The sequence below is a fragment of the Dreissena polymorpha genome, chromosome 7 (assembly GCF_020536995.1).
Source record: "Dreissena polymorpha isolate Duluth1 chromosome 7, UMN_Dpol_1.0, whole genome shotgun sequence".
NCBI classification, from domain to species: Eukaryota; Metazoa; Mollusca; class Bivalvia; order Myida; family Dreissenidae; genus Dreissena; species Dreissena polymorpha.
In genome coordinates, this window is record NC_068361.1 from 74,702,169 (window position 1) to 74,724,320 (window position 22,152).

The following is a 22,152-nucleotide window of genomic DNA, read 5'->3' on the forward strand; positions in this document are numbered from 1 at the left end:
ACTTGATATAATATATCCAATAACTGTGCTTATTTTTTTTATTTATAATATGCTTCTAAAGCAACATAGGATGTTTTAAAGTGCTGCCAGTAGAAGACAGGCATACTCGTGAATTTAATATGTATAAGCCTGCTAAGTAATAGAACAGATATAAAAGAATTGGTCAGTTACCTGAAAGATACTGGGTAGTTGCCATTGAGTATATGGTATAGTAAAACATATATAGTTATGTCGCACGCACCCTTTAATCTCATAATCGTATGTACTAAACTGTACTGTTTTAAATGAAAATAAACATATTTTTAGTTTTAAATGGATATGATTTGTAAAGATCCAGTCCCAATGGACTACCCATTGTTGTTGCAAGAATAGGTACTTGCACGCATAAACATAACTCTAAAATTCGAAGAATTAGAAGCGGCATCGCTTTGCTAAATGGTACGTCATAGTTTTTAGCTTTGGTATGTTTAACATGCGTTTTAAATGTCTTCAACATATGTGAAGTAGTTCCAGGGATGCCCAATGTTTGAACGCAGACGTTAGTTTTAACACCCCATCGGGGTAGAGATAGTACTTTTTCGCTTTGCAGCAGCTCCCAAGAAAGGACTGGTACACCTGGTTCTCACCAGACACTCAAATCTCACTTCTGATTCCGAGACCTTGACACAACCACACCATGGTTACCGCTTTTGCTGACCAACAAACAAAAAGGGGTGACTGGCACATTTTCTATGAACAGATGCAATTTCTTCGACAGAAAATTTGCACCGCCAAGATTTATTCAAGCCTTTAGAAAGAAAATGAAGAAACCAAAAATACAGAATACAAAGCGGGCTCGATCGGGGATTGCAATAACCATGATCGCGCACTCCACTGTGTGTCCCCAGGGTGGATGCGACAAGTAGGATAATAAAGTTTACCAAGCGATCAAGATGGCAGCAAAGGGACCAATCATACACACGTGAAAGTTTCAAACGTAAGAACACTCCTTGCATGCGGAAAAATCCACATACTTAAGCATGAGCTGAAGCACTACCGCTTGGAAATGTTCTAACTAGCCTAGGCCAGGTGGCAAGGCTTCGGAAAAACATCAACGGACGAACGACACAAGTTACGAATCATGGGAGAGAATTCTAAACATCGGGTTGCTTACATCGTTAGGAAGGAGGTAGCCAACAGCATCATCAGTTGCATCCCATTCTCCAGGAGACTCATCTCCATTTGTATCGCAGCTAGACCTCACAACAACAGCATCATCAAGGTCTACGTACCGATATCAGACTACGACAACGAGGAGAATACATATACTATCTGTATAGATGTTGCACACTAAACTTAACCCTAGCATTTGACAAACGCCTGCAGACCAGTAAACAGTACAGATCAAAAGCATTAACAATATGTCCATCTAAAATTGCCGGAAAAAAGTCATTTTTCGTAAATAGACCCCTCTAGTGTTATACTGCGGACGATATACACAAATATACAATGTTGTGTCATTAAAATTACATAAAAAACAAAGCTCCTACGGAAAGGTTTTATTTAGTAATATGTAATTGTTATATGTAAACATTTCCTATAGCTTATATATTAATGATAATTTTTAATCAATTGATACATAATATGCTAACTTAAAATGGTTATTATTCTAATTAATTGCAGGACATGTTGTGTGCCTTTTAAGTGACCTAGTATTAGACATATTTAAAGTTCAAAGAGAATAAAATGCCAGAGCTCCAGATAAGGTTTTGTGAAATTTTTAAATTACTACCAGATTTTCAAAAAGAATTCTGAACTCTATTCTTAACGTTACTACTAAGTTTTGGAAAATAATTCTTATTTTTTATAAATGACCTAAAAATAAATAATAATGATTATTTTCATGCAAAAAAATCAAAATAAACATACTAGCAACTTTATTTATACGAGTTCAACAGTGTCTTTTCAGTATTATAGAATTTTATTTTTCAAAAACCTTCATATGCCCAAACTGTGCTTAGATTGCATGCCTTAGATGATTTTTTACATATTTCACAATAAAAACGGGTTTCCCCTTCAATCTTTTCAACGATTAGCCACGGGACTTATCCCTTCCACTCGTTTAATGATTTTTGTATTTAAGTTTGGACCCGTCGTGTCGCGTTTTTGTTTAGCTTTTCCGACTGTGTCGGAAACTGAACATACAACATCGTATAAGATCATTTCTATAATGTCTTTCTAAACATTTAACTTCGGCTAAATTTGCGTACAATATGTTAAAAGCGTGTTTTTGGACGCTTTGCAGTTTTTTAGGACGCTCTCTGGGCGCCGCCATTGTTTTTTGACAGACTGTATACGCCGCTTTTATTGGAAAACTGCGCTTTGTTAAACAAACCCGATAACCATTCTCTATATAGGCACCGCAAAGATCTTTAATACACGAAAAGAACGCAATAAAAATCGATACGAACCGATGTAAAAATAATATTCGTAACTTGATTTTGTAATTCTTAATGGTACGACAAGATTTTAAAATAAATACGTAACGGACTTGAAAATAATTCGTAATTACGAAAATACGACCCTTATCTGGAGCTCTGAATGCATACACACTTTTTACAAACAAAACACCTAAACCAGATCATAACGCTGACGAACAGGTCAGAAGTGTAGCTCAATCAACTCCTGTACAAATAATTGTGTAACTAAACACGTCTTTTTATGCACAAAATATATGGATTTTTGGCCAAATTTAAATCTTAATTGGGTTCACTTTGTTTTTGAAATGATAATTTGTAAATAGATTACATATATTGAGACGAACTGGTGTGCAAAACAAAACCTGTTTACGAACCTGCTACGTCTCGTTCGTAGTCTGCTTGTGCAGTTTTGTTTGCTGCTTGTTGCATGCGCTCAATGCCATGCTGTACACTGCTTTCAATTCTCTGTGCCCCAAATTGTGTCTTTCTTTCAAGGCGATGTTCCCCAAATTTCGTCTTGCTATGAAGGCGTTGTTCCCCAACTGTTGTCTTCTTTTTAAGGCGTATCAGCCCCAACTGATTTGTAGCATCCAATTTCTGCAGATGTTTTGACAAGGTCCTTTCCGCAATCTCAGAAAAACGTTTGCCGGTCTTTTTTGCTTCTTCGAGCGTTTCATTGACCTCTTTTAACAGCTTGCCCAGTTCTTCAAACGACATACGATCATTCTGCAACTACATGCAAATCCAAACAAATAATGTGTTGTTTTTGTCCAAAACAAATATTAAATATGTCAAATCATGTTGAAAATAATACGTTTTGATGGATATGTGTTTATGTTCTTGAGAGATCGTAGTATCATTTCATGAATGGTAACATTTATTTTTCACGAGTTGCAGAGCCATTGATGAAGTCATATCTTTAAAATGACTTATACTTTTATAAAACAAAATCTTATATTGAAACATATTGAAACATAACATTATTTTAACTAATATAACTGTTTAGTCCATGCCAATAAGTTTCGTGAACTGTGACATTATAAATGCGAATTAGTATGATTTTATAGAAATGACGTTTAGTGAAAAAAACTGTACCATTGTGCGTCAATTTCTTCATCCTCGTCAATTGTCCCTCAATTACTACATACTCGTCAATTTATTACATTATTATTTTTCAACTTTATTTTACGTTTTCTATTTTACATGTTTATATCAATTATACGATTTACAATTAATATTAATACATTCATAGCTGAATAATGATCATGTTAGTTGGCTCTTCGACTCAGTTTCTTTACCACAAAACTTTATACACTATTTTTTTTTACAGCAAACCAACATTTTGTTTTTGAAACTGCACGTGTGCATAATCCAAACATTTATATATTGTACAAGATAAGTATTGATGCAAAGGATCAAAGGGCGTCGGGAATTTCAGTGTAAAAGGCACTCAATGAAGTTACATGGAGCGATTTTTTTTCTACTGTAAATATTAATATATTGGCCTATTATTTTAAACAAAATAGATAAAGATACTGGTATAACTATTATCTCTGATTTTGTGTTATAACCCAAAATAACCAAAATCTATGAAGTTGTGTTATAAACTCCAAATAACCATTATCTATGACTTTGTGCTGTTATAACCCCCAAATATTTCATAGATCATTTTATTTACATTGGTTTCCTTTTTTACTGGCATCCGAGTGCAGTTTTCATTAATGGAACAGAACTGTGTAGGTCTTAAAAAATCTACTTCTTCTTGTATGCGTAATTAATACATTTCATATTTTTCTCAACTTCAAGGGGAGATGATTCTGAACTTATTCTTACGTTGCTCATTTACGATAGGGGTTGAGTACTCATTGATATGAAAACACTGTAAGGGTTTTAATGTGTTTACACCAACCCCCCTCCCTCCACCCTCTCACACATATATTTCATGGGCATAATAAAAACAAACAAAAGATGTGTTTGTCAGAAACACAATGACCCCTTATGCGCCGCTTTTTTATTCTTTTTTACGTTTGACCTTGAAGGATTACCTTGACCTTGACATTTCACCAATCAGAATGTGCAGCTTCATGAGATACACATGCATGCCAAATATCAAGTTGCTATCTTCTATATTTCAAAAGTTATTGCAAAACTTGAATGTAAGGTTGTTATTTTTTACATTTGACCTGAAGGATGACCTTGACCTTTTACCACTCAAAATGTGCAGCTCCATGAGATACACATGCATGCAAAATATCAAGTTGCTTTCTTCAATATTTCAAAAGTAATTGCAAAACTTTCATGTAAGGTTAAAGTTTTTGTTTTTTTACCTTTGACCTTGAAGGATGACATTGACCTTGACCTTTCACCACTCAAAATGTGCAGCTCTATGAGATACACATGCATGCAAAATATCAGGTTGCTTTGTTCAATATTTAAAAAGTTTTTGCAAAACTTTAATGTGAGGTTAAATTTTTGATGACAGAATGACATAATGACGGACAGACAGGCCAAAAACAATATACCCCCGATCTTTCGATCAGGGGGCATAAAAATGGATACAATAAAATAGCATATTTATTTAAACTAAAATGTCTACATCAAAACAAAAAGTTAACATAGAACATAAATAAAATAATTTGATTCTACTGGGGCTCGAACCTTGGGCCTCTCACATGTGAAGCAAGCGTGTAACCACTACACTATGGAACCGCCTGAAAAATCACCTTCTTACTAAGATATTAATAAGTGACTGTAGTGTAACGGTTATCAATAAAGCAATACACCGTGTAATCGCTGTCGTCTTGTAAAATTGAAGTAAATACGCGTTAACCAAAACTCGAACAGCAACAGTCTGCCCTATTGTTAGAACAAGAGCACCGCCTTGCGGGTGCAGACCGCTCATCTATTTTCTTTTTAAAGGTGAAGGGACTCTCATTTTCAATCACAAAGGAAGGCGGGGTGGAGTGAAAGGGGGGGGGATTCTTCGGTGCGATGGTTGGACGGTATTTCAAACATAAAATAATAATAATAAATATTTGTGTTTTTAACCGTTTCCAAAAAAAAATTGGGGGGGGATGAGGTGGGGGGGGGGGTATAGTGTGAGGGTATGGTGGTAATTTGTGAGATGATCTTAAAAAAAAATTGTGGGGGGGGATTCGGGGGGGGGGATTCTTGGGTGCGATGGTTGGACGGTTTTTCAAACATAAAATAATCAAAATAAATAGTTTTGTTTTTTAACCGTTTAAAAAAAAAATTTGGGGAGGGGTTGGGGTGGGGTGGGGGGGGTATAGTGTGAGGGTGTGGTGGTCATTTTACAAATGATGATCTTAAAAAAAAAAAAAATAGGAGGGGAATTTGGGGGGGGGGAAGGGGGGGGGCACGGGCGATGGTTTGGGTGGAGTCTATTGTGGTATGTCAGGTAAGAGTAGTTTTGTCAAAGTATCAATCAAATCTAATCATAAATAAAGAAGTTATGGCAATTTTAGCCAAATTTAATAATTTGACCTTGAGAGTCAAGGTCATTCAAAGGTCAAGGTAAAATTCAACTTGCCAGGTACAGTAACCTCATGATAGCATGAAAGAATTTAAAGTTTGAAAGCAATAGCCTTAATACTTAAGAAGTAAAGTGGATCGAAACACAAAATTTAACCATATATTCAAAGTTACTAAGTCAAAAAGGGCCATAATTCCGTAAAAATGACATCCAGAGTTATGCAACTTGTCCTTTTACTGTACCCTTATGATAGTTTGCGAGTGTTCCAAGTATGAAAGCAATATCTATGATACTTTAGGGGTAAAGTGGACCAAAACACAAAACTTAACCAAACTTTCAATTTTGTAAGTATAAAGGGCCCATAACTCCGTCCAAATGCCAGTCAGAGTTACATAACTTTGCCTGCACAGTCCCTTTACGACAGTTAATAAGTGTTGCATGTATGAAAGCAAAAGCTTTGATACTGTAGGAATAAAGTGGACCTAAACACAAAACATAACCAAATTTTCAATTTTCTAAGTATAAAAAGGGCACATAATTCTGTAAAAATGCCAGTCAGAGTTACATTACTTTGCCTGCACAGTCCCCTTATGATAGTTAGTAAGTGTTGCAAGTATGAAAGCAATCGCTTTGATACTTAGGGAATAAAATGGACCTAAACACAAAACTTAACCACAATTTTCAATTTTCTAAGTATAAAAAGGGCACATAATTCTGTCAAAATGCACGCCAGAGTTATCTAACTTTGCCTGCCCAGTCCCCTCATGATAGTTAGTAAGTGTACCAAGTTTGAATGCAATAGCATTCATAATTTCTGAGAAAAGTGGACCTAAACGCAAAACTTAACCGGACGCCGACGCCGACGCCGAGGTGATGACAATAGCTCATATTTTTTTTTTCAAAAAAAAAGATGAGCTAAAAACCACAAGATAAATATATTTTGATCATGTTTTGTTTTTATACAAAACCAGAAAGTTTCACTGGTTCGCGTATTTGCCCATTCCCTGTGATCTTTTATTATTGCCCAGTCCCTGTGATCAGTTACTAATTAAAAAAAATTAGCTTTGCATTATTTGCAAAAAATGTTGTAGTTAATGTAATAGGCATAAATGCAGTACTTATTTACACTAATTTACACAAAAATCACCACTGTGCAAGATATTCTGACAACAAAAATATATACATTGATCCGTAAAATTACTTCTCCCATAAGCGAAAAAAAGGTATTACATACCAGTCGCTGCACTTCAGCGCAATGCCAATCATAATTATAAAATGTGCAGCGGATACATATAGGATCTGGCACGAGTTGTTATATCATACAATATTTTATTAAACGAGTTCAGGAATTTTGTTAGAAAGCAAGCCTTTGGCGAGCTTACTAACGAATTTCCTAGACGAGTTTAATAATGCTTTTAAGTGAGCAAATTAAATAAATATTTACGCAAATGATAAATCCCGAATGTTGTTTACATTTTTTTGTCGTCATTTGACGTTGCAACGTCATTTTAGCAAAATAACAAAATGCGATTGGTCAATAAACGAAAACTAAGCCAATGAAAACGCTTAAAAAGTATATTACACATGTGTAAGATAAAATTATATATAATGGTTATTTTACATGGGACACAAGGTATGGCATGTGATAAAATTCCATCCTTTATGATCAAACACCCATTAAGACGATTAAGCTGTGAAAGTTTGAGCGAAATCGGCCAAGAAGTTAAAGACAATCAGAGTAGACACGTTTTATGCATATGTAATATATAATTGTAAATAGTGGAAACCAAGAAAAAACACAATAATTCTCAAAACTCATGTTGCAGCCAAATTGTGTACGATCACCTCCACATTAAGGTAATTCAAATGTGAATATTTTGTGAAATCAATTCAAAAGAAGGAGCTTCGGGGCGGTCTCACGTATGTAGGAACGGACGAAAAAGTGCAATACTTATTGCCTACCCATTTTTGGGAAAACAACGGTATGTTATAAAACATTTATTTTGCCTTATGTGTCATTGTTAATTGTATTATAGTTTTATAATGTGCACTATTCTTTGCTGTTTCACAGACGTTACAAACCATTCTAAATTTATAAATATATAAACTGTTCCCTTTAACTTACATCACTAAGTCTTGTACATGCTATGATGGCTGAAGGATCATGTTGTAAGTATTGTGGGTCAGCCAGGAGCGTGGACAGTGCCTTGAAATAGTCCTGTAAGTCAGCATCTGTAACCTTGCAGTCGGATGTGTGTCGCACATCTCGGCCAATCTGACGAACCTAAGAAAAAACTAATCATGATAAATAAACAAGTATTATATTCGAATTTTAAAGCGAGTATGTAGAATGTTAATGTCCACATTTCTCTCTCACAATCTTATAAGCTTAACAATATGATTTACGCATGTTAATAAAGTTTATGAAAAATAAAGGACCATCAATGAAATAAAGCATACTGCAGTATACTGTATACAGCAAAATTAACACCGATACCGACACGTTTATTATTACAAACCAAAGCGCGTCTACGTGTCGTATGAACAAAGCTGCGTCAGCTAATGGGCATTTCCAAATAGGGAACAATTGTTGTGCACATGAAGGATTTTTTTTACGTAAACAATAATTGCAATTTAATTAAACTTAATTTATTTAATGGTACTGCTTTTTCTGAATTGTTGTGTTTGTGTTTGATGTTTTATAAGTTTTGAAAACAAGTATAAAGATCGTAAATACTCGCTTTGATGTACACATACTTAAAATGACAAGTGTGCGTTAATGCAGCATTTAGAAAGTCATACAATAGAAGTTAATAAAATATGCAACAGCTTTTATGAAATACTCTTTAATGTTCGCAAACACATTCAGATATGAGTAAAACAAATAGAAACACTACTGTTTAAACACTTAACTCGTGCTTTGTATTACCTGTTCTAGAGGACATTGCTTATCAGGCGGTGGAGGTGATAAACATAAGGGGGAGAGACATGTATGGAAATGTAGGCAATTCAACATGATGCTTATCACACCATTAAAGTCCGATTCCTGGACCGAGGAAATGCTGCTATATCCGTCCGGAGGGAGGTAGCATTTGCCTATTTCCCAATAATTTAGTACCCACTTTTCCGCACGAGTGTTCCTCCAGGAAGGTCCACCATATCTGTGTTGTAATATGATATTATGTTTTACATTATCACATATTGGGCATGGCTGCGGTTTCTGTGATTTGTGAAAAGGACAATAATTCCGTTTCCTCTTGTTACAATATGGGTTTGTCGGACATTGTATGAGGTTTTCAATTGGGCAGTTTCCACAACTTCTACCAACAACGGTGTGTACTTTCTGTAATTCTGCGCAAAGAAAATTAGTGAGTCCTTCCTTCGTAACATTGAGTCCTATGCACGCTTTGAACCAATTATTGGTCTCCTTGTCGCCGATCAGGTGTGTTTTAGCGGCCATACTGCACTACTAGCATGTACTAGTGACTTTGTTAATGGACAAGCATAAACACGACATACATTCCTTGATATGTTACATTCCTTTTGTCAACATAGTCTCCGAGTATATGGCCTTTTGAGTGGAATTCATCATCTACAATAAAAAACGTCCATGAACAAAACTCATAAATTTGATTTAGATTATAACTGTTTAACATACATTGTTTATATACATGCTTTTGGTGCATAAGCATAAAGTTTATCTTTTCACTCAGTTATACTGGATCACTGTATACATATGAGCTATGCCTCATGAAGTCCTGTCATGACAGTACGATGAAATTCGTCGAGATTGGAATTTTTGACGCCACATAAAATATTGCCTCTGCATTTGAGACGCTCATTAGACAAAGCTGTTTTGAATCAAGCCGATTTATAAGAAAGCCTTTGTGTTGCTATTTGAAACCAAGAAAAGTACACACTTATCTAAAGGACGTATATTTTGGATTTCGCGGAATTTTTCCGGCAGACTTTGTGTTTGAACGATGATTTAAACTAAGTCACTTATCAGTCGCTTGTTGCAAGTCTCGAGGTAGATTTGGTTAAATTTTAAAAAAAGTATTGGTTTAGAAAAAAATCGGCAAATGTCAACGTTCTTTTCCGCCCAAAAGATGTATATTTTTCTTGTGAGTACAATTATTTGTTTTATTGTAAACCAAGTTTTAATGCTAGTCTGTAATTATCAGTACTGGCATGTTTTTCAAATGTTGAAAAAGTTTAACTATATTTGCTTTTAAAAAAGTTGAAATTTGGGGTCTCAACATGATTTATAACCAGAGCACCGCATAACGGGTGCCACGCTTGGCTGCGAAAGTATGTCAGATTATTTTTTTAGACCTTGGCCTTTGACCTAGTGACCCAACAAGAGATGTGTTTGTCAGAAACACAATGCCCCCTACTGCGCCGCATTGAAATAAAATTTATATTTATCATTTGGCTGGTATAGAAATCATCTCCCTTTAAAGGTTTTTCTTCCCTTGAATTTTGTCCAATTCAACCGGGGGGGGGGAGGAGGGTCTCGCAGTCACTTATGACCATGTCAGACATCACTGACAACCAGAGCCTGTGGTTTAAAAGCGGTCATGGCCAGAGTTGATTTTTCTTTTCATAAAATAAATTTAAAAAAGCCAGAGTTGATCATGTATCTATGGACATAAGTCCACAGGTATGTAATGAACATCAAAGAAATTATAATTTTATCATTTAAAAAAAAAACTTTGACAAATCAATCATTTGGGTTATACATAATCTAAATAATAAATATGTACAGTAACTGTGAAAAGAACTTCAATTCTTGGTAAGGAAATATATAATACGAGATTTATAATTATATAAATTACTTCCCTTTAAAATAATTGTCTGTAACAAATCTCTATTTTAGTAGCAAATAATTAAAGCCACTACCGTGGCTGTAGATTCACCACTCAAAATGTGCAGCTCCATGAGGTTCACTTCAATATTGAATAATGATCTCCCTTTAAAAGCTTATTACTTCCCTTAAATTTGTATTTTTTACCGTAGACCGTAAAGGATGACATTGACCTTGACCTTTTACCACAATGTGTTTGTCAGAAACACAATGCCGCCTATTGCGCCGCCTTGATCTATTTAACAAAAAAATATACGTGGGCAGGTCAGATAACTATGTCCATTTAAAGCTTATTACTTCCCTTGTTTTTTCGACCCTAGACCTTGAAGGATGATGTATACCTTGAAATTGTACCACTCAAAATGTGCAGCTCCATGAGATACACATGCATGCCAACTATCAAGTTGCTATCTTCAATATTTAAAAAGTTATGGCCAATGTTAAGCTACGGCGGACGATGAGCAAGCTATGACAATAGCGCGGGGTTTCTCCGAAAACAGCCTCGCTAAAAATTAGTTCGGCCCAGTTTGGGAATAAGCAAGAGGCCTGGATATAAAATTAGTTAGGAAACGGTTATTTGGAAAACAGACGACAATATACTTAAAACCTTAATTCTTAACTTTGATATGAATTTGAACCTGGAATCCAAATGTGATTCAAAATTATATTATAAAGCAAACTACAGCCCATTTAAATATCGTTCAGTGTTTATATTCACAAACCGTTATTTGGTGGCATTAGTAACCTTTATTATATTCTTAACCTTGCTTAGACAGGTTTAAACTTAATGTATCAAGTTTTAACGATTTAATCCCGATTGTTCGATGCTAAGTTGATATAAATTGATACTACCTATCATTATATTTCACAAAATAAGAAATTGTGTTCAATACAATAATAATGTGAAGAAGCAGATCAATAATTCTTTGAAAGACAGCAAGAAAATTACATGTATTAATGTGAATGTGCTTGTGGCATTCACAAATAATTCGCAATTGGTTAAAGCTTCATTTACATAATTACAACTGTACACAAATGCTAATTGCAGATGTGCATGTTGATACAAATAAGCTGTAGAAATGTTCATTATATGGGACACTGTTGTAAGCCCGTTTAATATACCTGGGTTGTAATTAAAGATACTGAACATATCCACACTGTGCCATTGTTTACAAATAAGGCAATAACGTTCGTTCCGAGGAATATTGTTTCGAGATGTTTCCTCAAAGGATGGACAGAAGTTCTAAATTTGTATAATGTAAATATGGAAGCTAGTAATTGGCTAAGTAGTTCAAGAGTTAAACAATCTTATTTATGTATATATAGAACAAAACTGTTTTTGTCCATATGTCATTTAATGTATAACTTTCAACTTCAGCGAACTAATAAGTCCACTTCTTGTAGCAAGTAGTTTCTGAAGTAGTAACATGTTAGGCCCATAAACATACATAGTTTAAAGCATTCTAAGCTATCTGTATTGAAGGAATACAAAAGGTGTGTATTGCGCTAATATAAATCGATTACGCCTAAGCTACTTTACATGTGAATGTGCTTCATACCTGTTTACCTGCTCCGCAGGTAATCCCAGCATGTTACTATATTAAGAGTGCCATTGTTATAAAAATACTTCGTGTGAAAACACTAAAGGTTTCCCGTTGAATGCTTTTTATAGCACTTACGCTATTTCCTCGTATGACCAAACCATATAATGCATAAATACACACCAATTTGTTCTACATTCGCCCGTATATATTCGTTTCGTTTCGCCATTATAATACCATTATTATATAAATGAAATGCAATTTACTGCAGTACATACAGTTTTCAGAAACTACTTAGAAAACGTCTTCATTTGTAATCTAGCACGACTACATGATTTATATTCTTATAACTGATACTACTGTTGCTGAATTGTTAACATGTACATTACCTGCCCTCGGACGTCTTATCCGGCCTCTCATAACGCGTCCCTGACTGTTGAATTTATTTATGAGCGACTTTAAAGTATTTTATCAATAATCGTACCATGTTCTTTTTCAAGAGTTGTTCCAAATAATTGCAGCGCATAAACTGATTACGTAGGCACTAGTGAGCTGTGTGATTGTCGACGGGTTACTAGATTTACCGAATCGCGCGCTTTCGGTATTGGTACCGAAAACGCAATAGCATTACCGAAAGTGCACTGGATATATGCGTAACATATACTATATTAGGAGAATTAGTAACATACTGTTAAAACAATTATTTCTGTGTTTCAAGTCACATATTAAAATGTGTATTGTTTATATTTTGAGATACATCTTATATATTGTTGAAATTATTGCAGCATGCTGTTTTAGTAGGCGACAGCGTTTTTTGACACAACGTAGCGCGCTTAAGATCGAATTTCTACGATAAAGTCCATGACAAATGCATTAATGAGCATGTTTTTGGTTATTCTTTAATAGTTTTTTCCGTAATTCACATTATACAGTGCGGGTTCGGTACTGACATTGCGCTTTCTGTACCGATACAGCGTTAATTGACATAATGTAGCGCTCTTAAGAACGAATTGGTACGAAATATTCCATGGAAAATGCATTAATAAACAAGTTTTTGGTTATTCTTCAATTGAAAATTTAATTGATAACTGATTATTTCCATATTTTACAGTGCGCTTTCGGTACTGACCATGCGCTTTCGGCACCGATACATTGCCAATACCAATGAGGTTGCGCTAATGACAGAAGGTGGCGCCAAAGCACATTTTCAGCTATTTTAATTTTTGGTGCCTACCATACACGTTTTGTGTCGCATTCCAGATTGAGTGTTCGATCTTTTGTATCTCTGATTATTATGATACTAATTTCAAAATAAATGGGGATCCCTATACCCATTTACTGTCGGATTTCCATTTTCTAAAAATAGATCATTGGAAATAGTTTCAGGTTTCCCATGAAACATATTATTCAATGCGTGTACATTAAAGATAAAAGACATCAATACTTGATATGTATTTCACCCGTTTATGTCAATTAATTTGTAACAGGAACATGCTAATATATATCACAACGACACAACGACCCGGTAGCCGAGCACTTCTACACAAACGGCCACAGCGTCGCAGACTTCCGGGTCATGGGACTCGAAAAATTAAATGGAACCGACGGGTACCGGAAGACCATCGAACAACTTTGGAAGCGCAAACTGAGGACGTTCAAACCATATGGACTAAACACAAAAGACTAAAATTGGCGCGCAATGTAACGTGCGATAATATAACGTCACTTCCGCTAAAGATGATATGCTTATTCACAAATAAACGCCGCTGAAGAAGACCGAGAGGTCGAAAGCTACGGCAAAATTAATAAAAGCGTTTTATTATATATATATATATATATATATATATATATATATATATATATATATATATATATATATATATATATATATAATATTATATCAACTTTTTGTTTTTTAGCTCCCACAAACTTGTGCCGTTAGCTTCCAGACTGCACGTTGGCTTCAAGGTGTCATTTTAGGATCCAAAGCCAATAAGACCTTTTTGTAGTAGATTAATATTTTTGTCTCATATTTTGAATACATGTATATGTCATTTTCTATTCTGACATGCGCATGTCTACTACATTCAGTATTCACTTTCTACAGTATGAAGCTGATGTAGTCAATCGAATTCTTTTTCTGCGTAAATTATTATCAGGTAATTAAAAAAATCACACACTACTCAAATACTGTCGACAGTTGACAGTGGGGGAATATAAATGAAAAGCCTTATACAGTTCACGTTGCATTTGTGTCATTGTAGTAGAAGTCACGGGGTTCGCTAGTCACCAATATATTCATGTAAACACTTGCATTAACGAGAGCGCCGACGGCGTTGAAAGTCTATTGGCAAGATACAGGGAAGTTTCTGCTGATGTAAATGTTTAAGGCACAGTTGACTGAATGAAAATCTAAAAGGCTCTCAAAAAAGTTTTTTTACAATAAGTACAAATAAATAAAACAAGAAGTGGTGAAATATTGCAAACCATCCTATATCAATCGGAAAATTACAAATATATATCTAGGGAGCTTGATATTTTGCGAGCAAGTAAATGCCCGTATGTAAATGTTATTTCTGATTGGATAGACATTAATTCATTATCTTGTTTTAATTAACGTAATCATTACATCATTAAGATTTACTAGACTAAACGACTTTTTCATTCGGAAGGTTAGGTCAAAGTTATATATTTATTTTCTTGTTTTGTTTGTTACTATTCATTATACCGTAAAGATCGATATATTTTTATTTCAGGAAAAATTCACAATTCGTTGTTGTTTTTGTTGTGTAGTTGTTGTATTGTTGTTGTTGTTATAATATTTACCGACTTCGTTACATACGCAAAATATTACATGCACGCTGCATTTTTAAGCACACGTTCTGAAGTGTTTAATCCTTTTTCAAATTATTAAAATAATTTCAAATAATATGCAACATTATTTGCAGATTGATATATAAATACTGTAGTTTGACCCCCTCTCTTGCCGTCCAAAATCGCAAAGTAAATGTTTGCCGTCACATAGTTTAACGATATTTCAGCCCTTAAAAAAACTTGACAGTCTTCTGCAAGGACCAATATAATTATTTATCCGTAAAACCTTTTTAAAGTAACGTACCCCATTCATAAATACATTGACAAAGTATGTTATCTCAAAATCAAATACGACGAGATTCACTTTGTAACAAGCACATAATTGAGTATGCAAAAAATTACCAAAATGTTAGGAGAATATTCATTGTATTCATTTGAATGATGGCATATATGAAACAATGTGTGGAACTACGATCATTTAATCAAAATCTCGTTCCCATCCACATTTTTAATGGAATTGTTAACACATTTTGTCATTTTTTCAAATGTTATTAGATATGATTGCTAATATTTCTTTAATGTTTCAATAGACTTATTTTTATGTTAAGATATCAAGTTGAAAATAAAACTGATGTCGCCGGTATTCGATCGCGTGTCATCTTGATCTGTTAGCGGATGCACTACCACTAAGCAACGGAAACTTAACTTACCGGAGCGAAACATATTATCTTAAGAAAGAGGTAGAGTTCCTGTGGGACGCCCCACAGGAAATAGCCCTATTAAAGGTTAAAGACATCATCACTCAGTCGCCAGTTCTAGGGTATTATGACCCTAACAAACCCCTGAAACTGGAAACAGACGCGAGTAAATATGGGTTAGGCTGCTGTCTTATGCAAGACGAGAGACCAATTGCGTATGCCAGCAAAGCACTAACGGAAACGGAAATCGGTTACGCAGTCATTGAGAAAGAACTTCTCGCGATTCTTTTTGGGTTGAAACGATTTCATCAATTCACGTACGGTAGAGAAGTAATCGTTTACTACAGTCTTCAATAATAAAAATAAACACTGGCTGCTGCACCGCCGCGACTATCAAGAATACCTTTGCAATGTCCAAAAACAAGATCAATGTACAGCGCTTACCCGGCAAAAAAAATCCGATGAGAGACTGCTTGTCAAGACACGCGTTGCCAGACACATGTCCCGAAATAATTGAACGTCTTGATAGTCACGTGCACACGGTATATAAAAAAAACTCCCGTCAAAGATCGCAGACTCCAAATAATACGTACCGAAATCACGAAAGACCCACAAATGATAAAGAATTTAAAACGGGCTATATATAACCGACGGCTGGCCGGAAGCTGCGAGCAAATGCGATCGAAACATCGCGGAATATTTCAATCACAGTTACGAATTAAGCTCGGATGATGGTCTGATATTCAGATGTCACACATTGGTTATACCAAATTCTCTGCGAAATGAACTGGTGAAAAACGTTCATTCGTCACACTTGTGTATTACGAAGACACTTGAACGTGCGAAAGATTCGTTGTTTTGGCCTGGCATGTCTAAGGAAATAACTGATTACGTCACTGATTGCCCGACTTGCCTTGCTCACAGAGATGCAAATGCCCCAGAACCTCTGATAACGACCGCATGACCAGACAGACCCTTTCAGCAAATCGCCACTGATCTGTTACACTTTAACGGACAAGAATACCTGTTAACGGTCGACTTCTATAATAGATTCTTTAAAATTGACAATTTACCAAACACACGATCGCATACAGTGATAACGAAATTGCAAAAACACATGTCAATAAGGTCAATTCCCGATATTCTGAAATCGGACAATCGCCATCAATTTTTGTAAGCCGAATTAAAAAAATTCGCCGATTGTTGGGGATTCGAACACAGAACGTCCTCACCAGGTCATTCACAAAGCAATGGTTTGGCCGTAAAGACAGTAGGGACAGCTAAAACGCTGATGCAAGAAGCATTAAATACGAAAACCAACGTATACTTAGCACTACTCGAATATCGCAATACCCCGTTACAGTGCGGTTACACACCTAGTCAATTAGCACTTGGTCGTCGAACCAAATCAATTGTACAAATCACAAACAAAGCACTGCAATCAGCAGTAATCAATGACAAACATGTACGCACAAGAATGCAAAAGTCTAAGGCACAACAAAAGTCCAACTTCGACAAAACATCGCGAACGTTAGCGCCATTATCAGTTAATGACAGCGTTCGTATTAAGTTTGGAAAAATCTGGAAGTTGGAAGGATCATTCATGAAAGTTCACAGTGACCGCTCGTACATAGTACAAACGGCCGATGGTGGCACGTATCGCAGAAACAGGTCAGTGATGCACAAAACGCGCGAAAATACCAGCGATATTAAGCCATTCGACGCCTTAGTTCTACAGCCTGATGAACCTATTCATGATAACCCCCAAGTGGTACTACTGTCAATCCCAGATTTCCGCAATTACCCGATCATAAACCCAGATACAGGATATAGGACACGGAAAGGACGATTAGTGATTGACATCCGTAAATATGCAGGAAATGAATGGACGAAATAGAGGCAATTAAAATCTAACAAAAGAAAGGCATCTAAATGCATAAGTTGATAATAAACTAACATTTATTATTCGTCAATATTTTGTTGAAAACTCTGATTTATTTTTAATGTTTTGATATTATCATACCATATGTATTGTACAAATATGTAACGTATTATAAACACATAATCATCTTTTGGTTTTGCTTTTTTAGAAAAGGGGGGAGATGTTATATTATGAAATAGACTATAGGTACCGCTATTGATATTGTGAAGCAGACTATTGCTCCCGAAAACGTTAACCCAGTACCCTGTTTTCTGATGCCGCACTTCTATATTAAATGTCTTGTGTTGTGTTTTTATTAACATTAGTTAATGCTCATTAGAGTTAATGTTTATATAAGTCACATGCACAATAGTGTCATAAACATAAAACATATTTAATGTCCTTTCCCCTAAAATATCTCGTTTTCTTGCTAGTACTTCCTGACGAAAAGTCCAAGACAGCAAGTGAATAATCGTTTATTACATGGGTACCCTTTTAAGAATCCCTCTTAGTATAATGTCAATGTTGACAATTATACATAAAATGCAACGTAATATGAGTATGCATACACCATTTTGTTCATGAAGACTTTGTTAAGAATCGTTGCATTCTAGACAATTATTTCTGCCAGATTAACATTTAAAACTGTGCAATTGTAAATAATAATTAAATGGAAGTTCACAACCCTGAGAAAAATCATTGAAGCGCAAGGTCATGGTAGTATCCACACCTCCTCTTGCAGCTTTTCACACAGCACCAGTGAATTCCAACCAAACTCTCCAATACAATGGCTCGTACAAGTCGAATTAACGGTCAATTAAAGCGGCGACTATATCTTACCCTATTATTTAAATTCTGAATAAAATTCAAACGATTTGGTGACAATTACAAAAATACCTTAAATGGAAAACGCATCTTTTTAAACAAAAATGTGCTTTTTGTAGTTTGTGTATACCATAAAATAGCAGTTTTTTATTTGACACAAATGGCAAAACAAATGGTTATTCTTTTGATATTCGAATGGGTTGAGAAATATTGTACTTAACTAAGATATATGTACATCGTTGTAAATAACTCGATCTAGGCTAAGCAAACATGCTTTAAAGTATATAATTATATGCAAAAAAATAATTACAAATAAATAAATAAATATTTAAACATCATTGTAAACATATACATACAACATATATATTTATAGCCCGCGGTGCTAGGACTATAAAAATCCATTTCGCCGCGGCGCTTGATTTTCCGATCATGTCGCCGCGACACTTGAAAATTTGACAAGCCATTGCACAGGGTGCAAAATCAACGGGTTTTTTAGGGGGTTACACACGGGCTAGACAGAATGTAAACACACCGTTAAGAACTTTATTTTTGCAAATATCTCAAATTATTTAATTACATTTGCAAAAATCTTTAGTGCATAAAAGACAGTTTTTCCTTGCAGTTTGTGCCGAAAACTTAAGGACGTATGCTGCAGTTTAAATGCAAATTTTGCTACACCTAGAATTTGATATTTTTTTGTATTTAGGTAGAACCATCAGTTGTGGATAGAAAAATAAAATACAAATCATGGGTCATCGGTGTTGTTCATTTTTTATTCGCACTTGAACAACAAGCATATTTCAGCATAAGAACAATTCACCAATAAGGTAATAATATAAAAACTTGAGCAAATCAATGAGAAAAGTGTTGAAAACACCCTTTATTTCTCACAAAATCTGTAATACTGATTTAATTTGACTGCAAATTATTTTTTTTTTAAACATGAATCGATTGTTTCATGTTTTTTATCAATGTTTAAACAAAAACAAAAACAACAGAATTTCACATATGAAAATAAATAAAATGCAATTAATACAAATATAACAAGAAAACAAATGGTCACCGGGGTCGTTTGTTCACAAATGCAGTTTAACTGCATGTATTAAAATACAATTTAAAAACACAAGTAAACCATGTACATGGTATGCCAATGCATAAGAAGATTTTAATTTAAGTGAAAACACAAATTTTGTGTAGAAAGATCAAACAAATATAAGTTTATACTGAACCAAACAAAAAAAAACAAGATAATTGAATACATTTAAAGGGGAATACTACTTTTTTGAAATTCTTGACATGACTTTACCAATTTATTGTTGTATGAAAATGTATATTTGAATATGATGAAAATACAAATTATAAACGATGTAAATCGAGATCATTACATTAGGTTAATAAAGTATTTAATTAAAACCAATACGTATACTGTAGACTTAAAGGGGCATATCAACGGTATTAATTGTGATTCTTGATATGACTTCACCAATTCACGGCATATCATTTGACAAATGTATGAATTAATGTATACAAACGCAGAACCATATTATTGGAATTGCTAGGAAAATATATATGAAAAACAATTTTATCTTAACAGTTCGTGTACGGTTAAAATGTAATCCAACACAAGTATTGCATTTTTAGGAAAACGTTTACATACTACAAATAAGTTCGCATGTGAATAGAGATACTACAGAAGGCAATTATGGCGTATATGTAAAGCAATCATTCACTACCTACATGAACTTCTTTATCTATAATGAGTTTTTTTTAAATTATAATAATCTATTAGTGTTGTTGATACGCCACTGTAATGTTATAATACTAAAATCAGTTTTTTGTTTTTAAATCTACAATAACTCAGACATTTTAAAGTACAGAATACATTTTAAAAATGTACGCGGTAGTTGTTATTATTTTTTATTACAAATAGCAAACTGTTTGATAGATCCATCTTTTGTTTATTAAAAAAATATCGAGGGTGACGGGTGTTCTTATTTGTTTTATTGACCTTTGAATAAAACGACTATTTCAACGTGTGGGATCACCTCGCAAATATACCTTAAAGAACAAAACTGAGCACATAAGTGAAAAAACTGTTGAAAATAATGTATTTCTGTGTGTCCATTTATAATTATGCTTACAATTTTATTTAATATCATAGAACATCAAATGTATATCAACAAAGTTAATCGTAAAATTAAAAAATATATAATTTTTTACTTTCAACTTTTAATAGCTTCCCGCATATTGATTTTATTTCAATTTACCCAAATGGCTCGTGGGTTATCAAAAAGAAATAAGAAAACAGATAAACAAGCAAATTCGTTGAATTGATATCCCCCGAAACATTTTGTTTGTGACAGACGGACGGACGAACTGACGTACGGACGGACAAGGCCAATTCTATAATCCCTCCGCCTTTAACGGGGAATATCTACTTAGTCACTAGGCTCTTTTGTTCACAATTACAATTCAAAAGGAAGTATTGACTGTTTTCCGTAATGACATTCTTGCTTGTTGTTGCAAACACGCGATAAAAAAGGCTTTTGTAGTCGCATGAATGATGGTCGATTCTTACTGTGTTATTTAGGGGCTACAAATTGTTTATCAATCTTCTAAACTACATAATACTTTATTTCTTGGTATCATTCCCTTATTGGATATGCATCCCATTTTTATTCGAATATCCGAAAAAGTATACACTTATTGCGCAACCGGTGTTACAGTCAAAACAAATTTGCGTAAAACTAAACTGCCGCGTACGTCCTTAATGTATAAGAATGAATCCTTGAAAACGTCTGAAATCGGTGACAAAATTTCACCTTGCGTGACGCATAGTCGTGCAGCATACATGTAATTTTTGAACATAAACACAGGCTTATTAAATAAAGTAATTCAGATGTATTTCACATTTCCATAAGCAGCATAAAAATCTCGTTGAAATTCTTAAGAAAAATTGTTAAAAAAAGTTATTTGGAAAAAAAGCAATTCTTACCGGTGTATTACATCAAATAACGTTTAATTGGAAAAACCCAACTAAGTCACGTGATCCTGCACCCTGTGCAAGCTCTGGTCCAAATGCTTTCTGCATTTGACCAATGACCAATCCAGACACGTGTTTGCCTGCGCTGTGTGTGCATAAGGGGCTAAGATAAGACGCGAGCAATATTTACGGGTCGTTTATTGGGGTCAATTATGGTGTGTTTCCACTAATAATAGTCGATACTGATCGATTATTACCAGTACACAAGACGTAAGAGCAAATAAAGGCATGCTTATTTTATTTCTTGTTTTATGTTAATTTCATACGACTATTTCAGCGGTGTTTAACAAATAAACAGTCACTGTTGTTTGTTGCGGTAGTGCGTAATTGAAGAACAGAACAGAACAGAACATGCGTTTTAGTAAAACTTGCACACTGTACATCGTCAGTATAACACAACCAATAAGGCATGATTCAGCTGATTCATGTCTCGATCATCATATTATTTCAGTAAAATACGGTATACATTTCAGCGTTATTGAAGTTATTGA

At 34.6% G+C, this 22,152-nt stretch overlaps 1 protein-coding gene across 1 annotated transcript in view; it reads right to left on the reverse strand.

Annotated features, from left to right (window-relative positions):
• LOC127836973 (uncharacterized) overlaps positions 1 to 12,890 on the reverse strand; it is a 39,161-nt gene extending 26,271 nt beyond the window's left edge. Inside the window, exons 1-4 of the mRNA XM_052363647.1 lie at positions 12,750 to 12,890; positions 8,882 to 9,544; positions 8,078 to 8,236; positions 2,834 to 3,191 (exon numbers count right to left, since the gene is read on the reverse strand). Coding sequence (XP_052219607.1) covers positions 2,834 to 3,191; positions 8,078 to 8,236; positions 8,882 to 9,412 — 1,048 coding nt within the window. The 5' untranslated portion in view covers positions 9,413 to 9,544; positions 12,750 to 12,890. The remainder of the gene's footprint in view (positions 1 to 2,833; positions 3,192 to 8,077; positions 8,237 to 8,881; positions 9,545 to 12,749) is intronic.
• Positions 12,891 to 22,152: the final 9,262 nt, after the last annotated feature.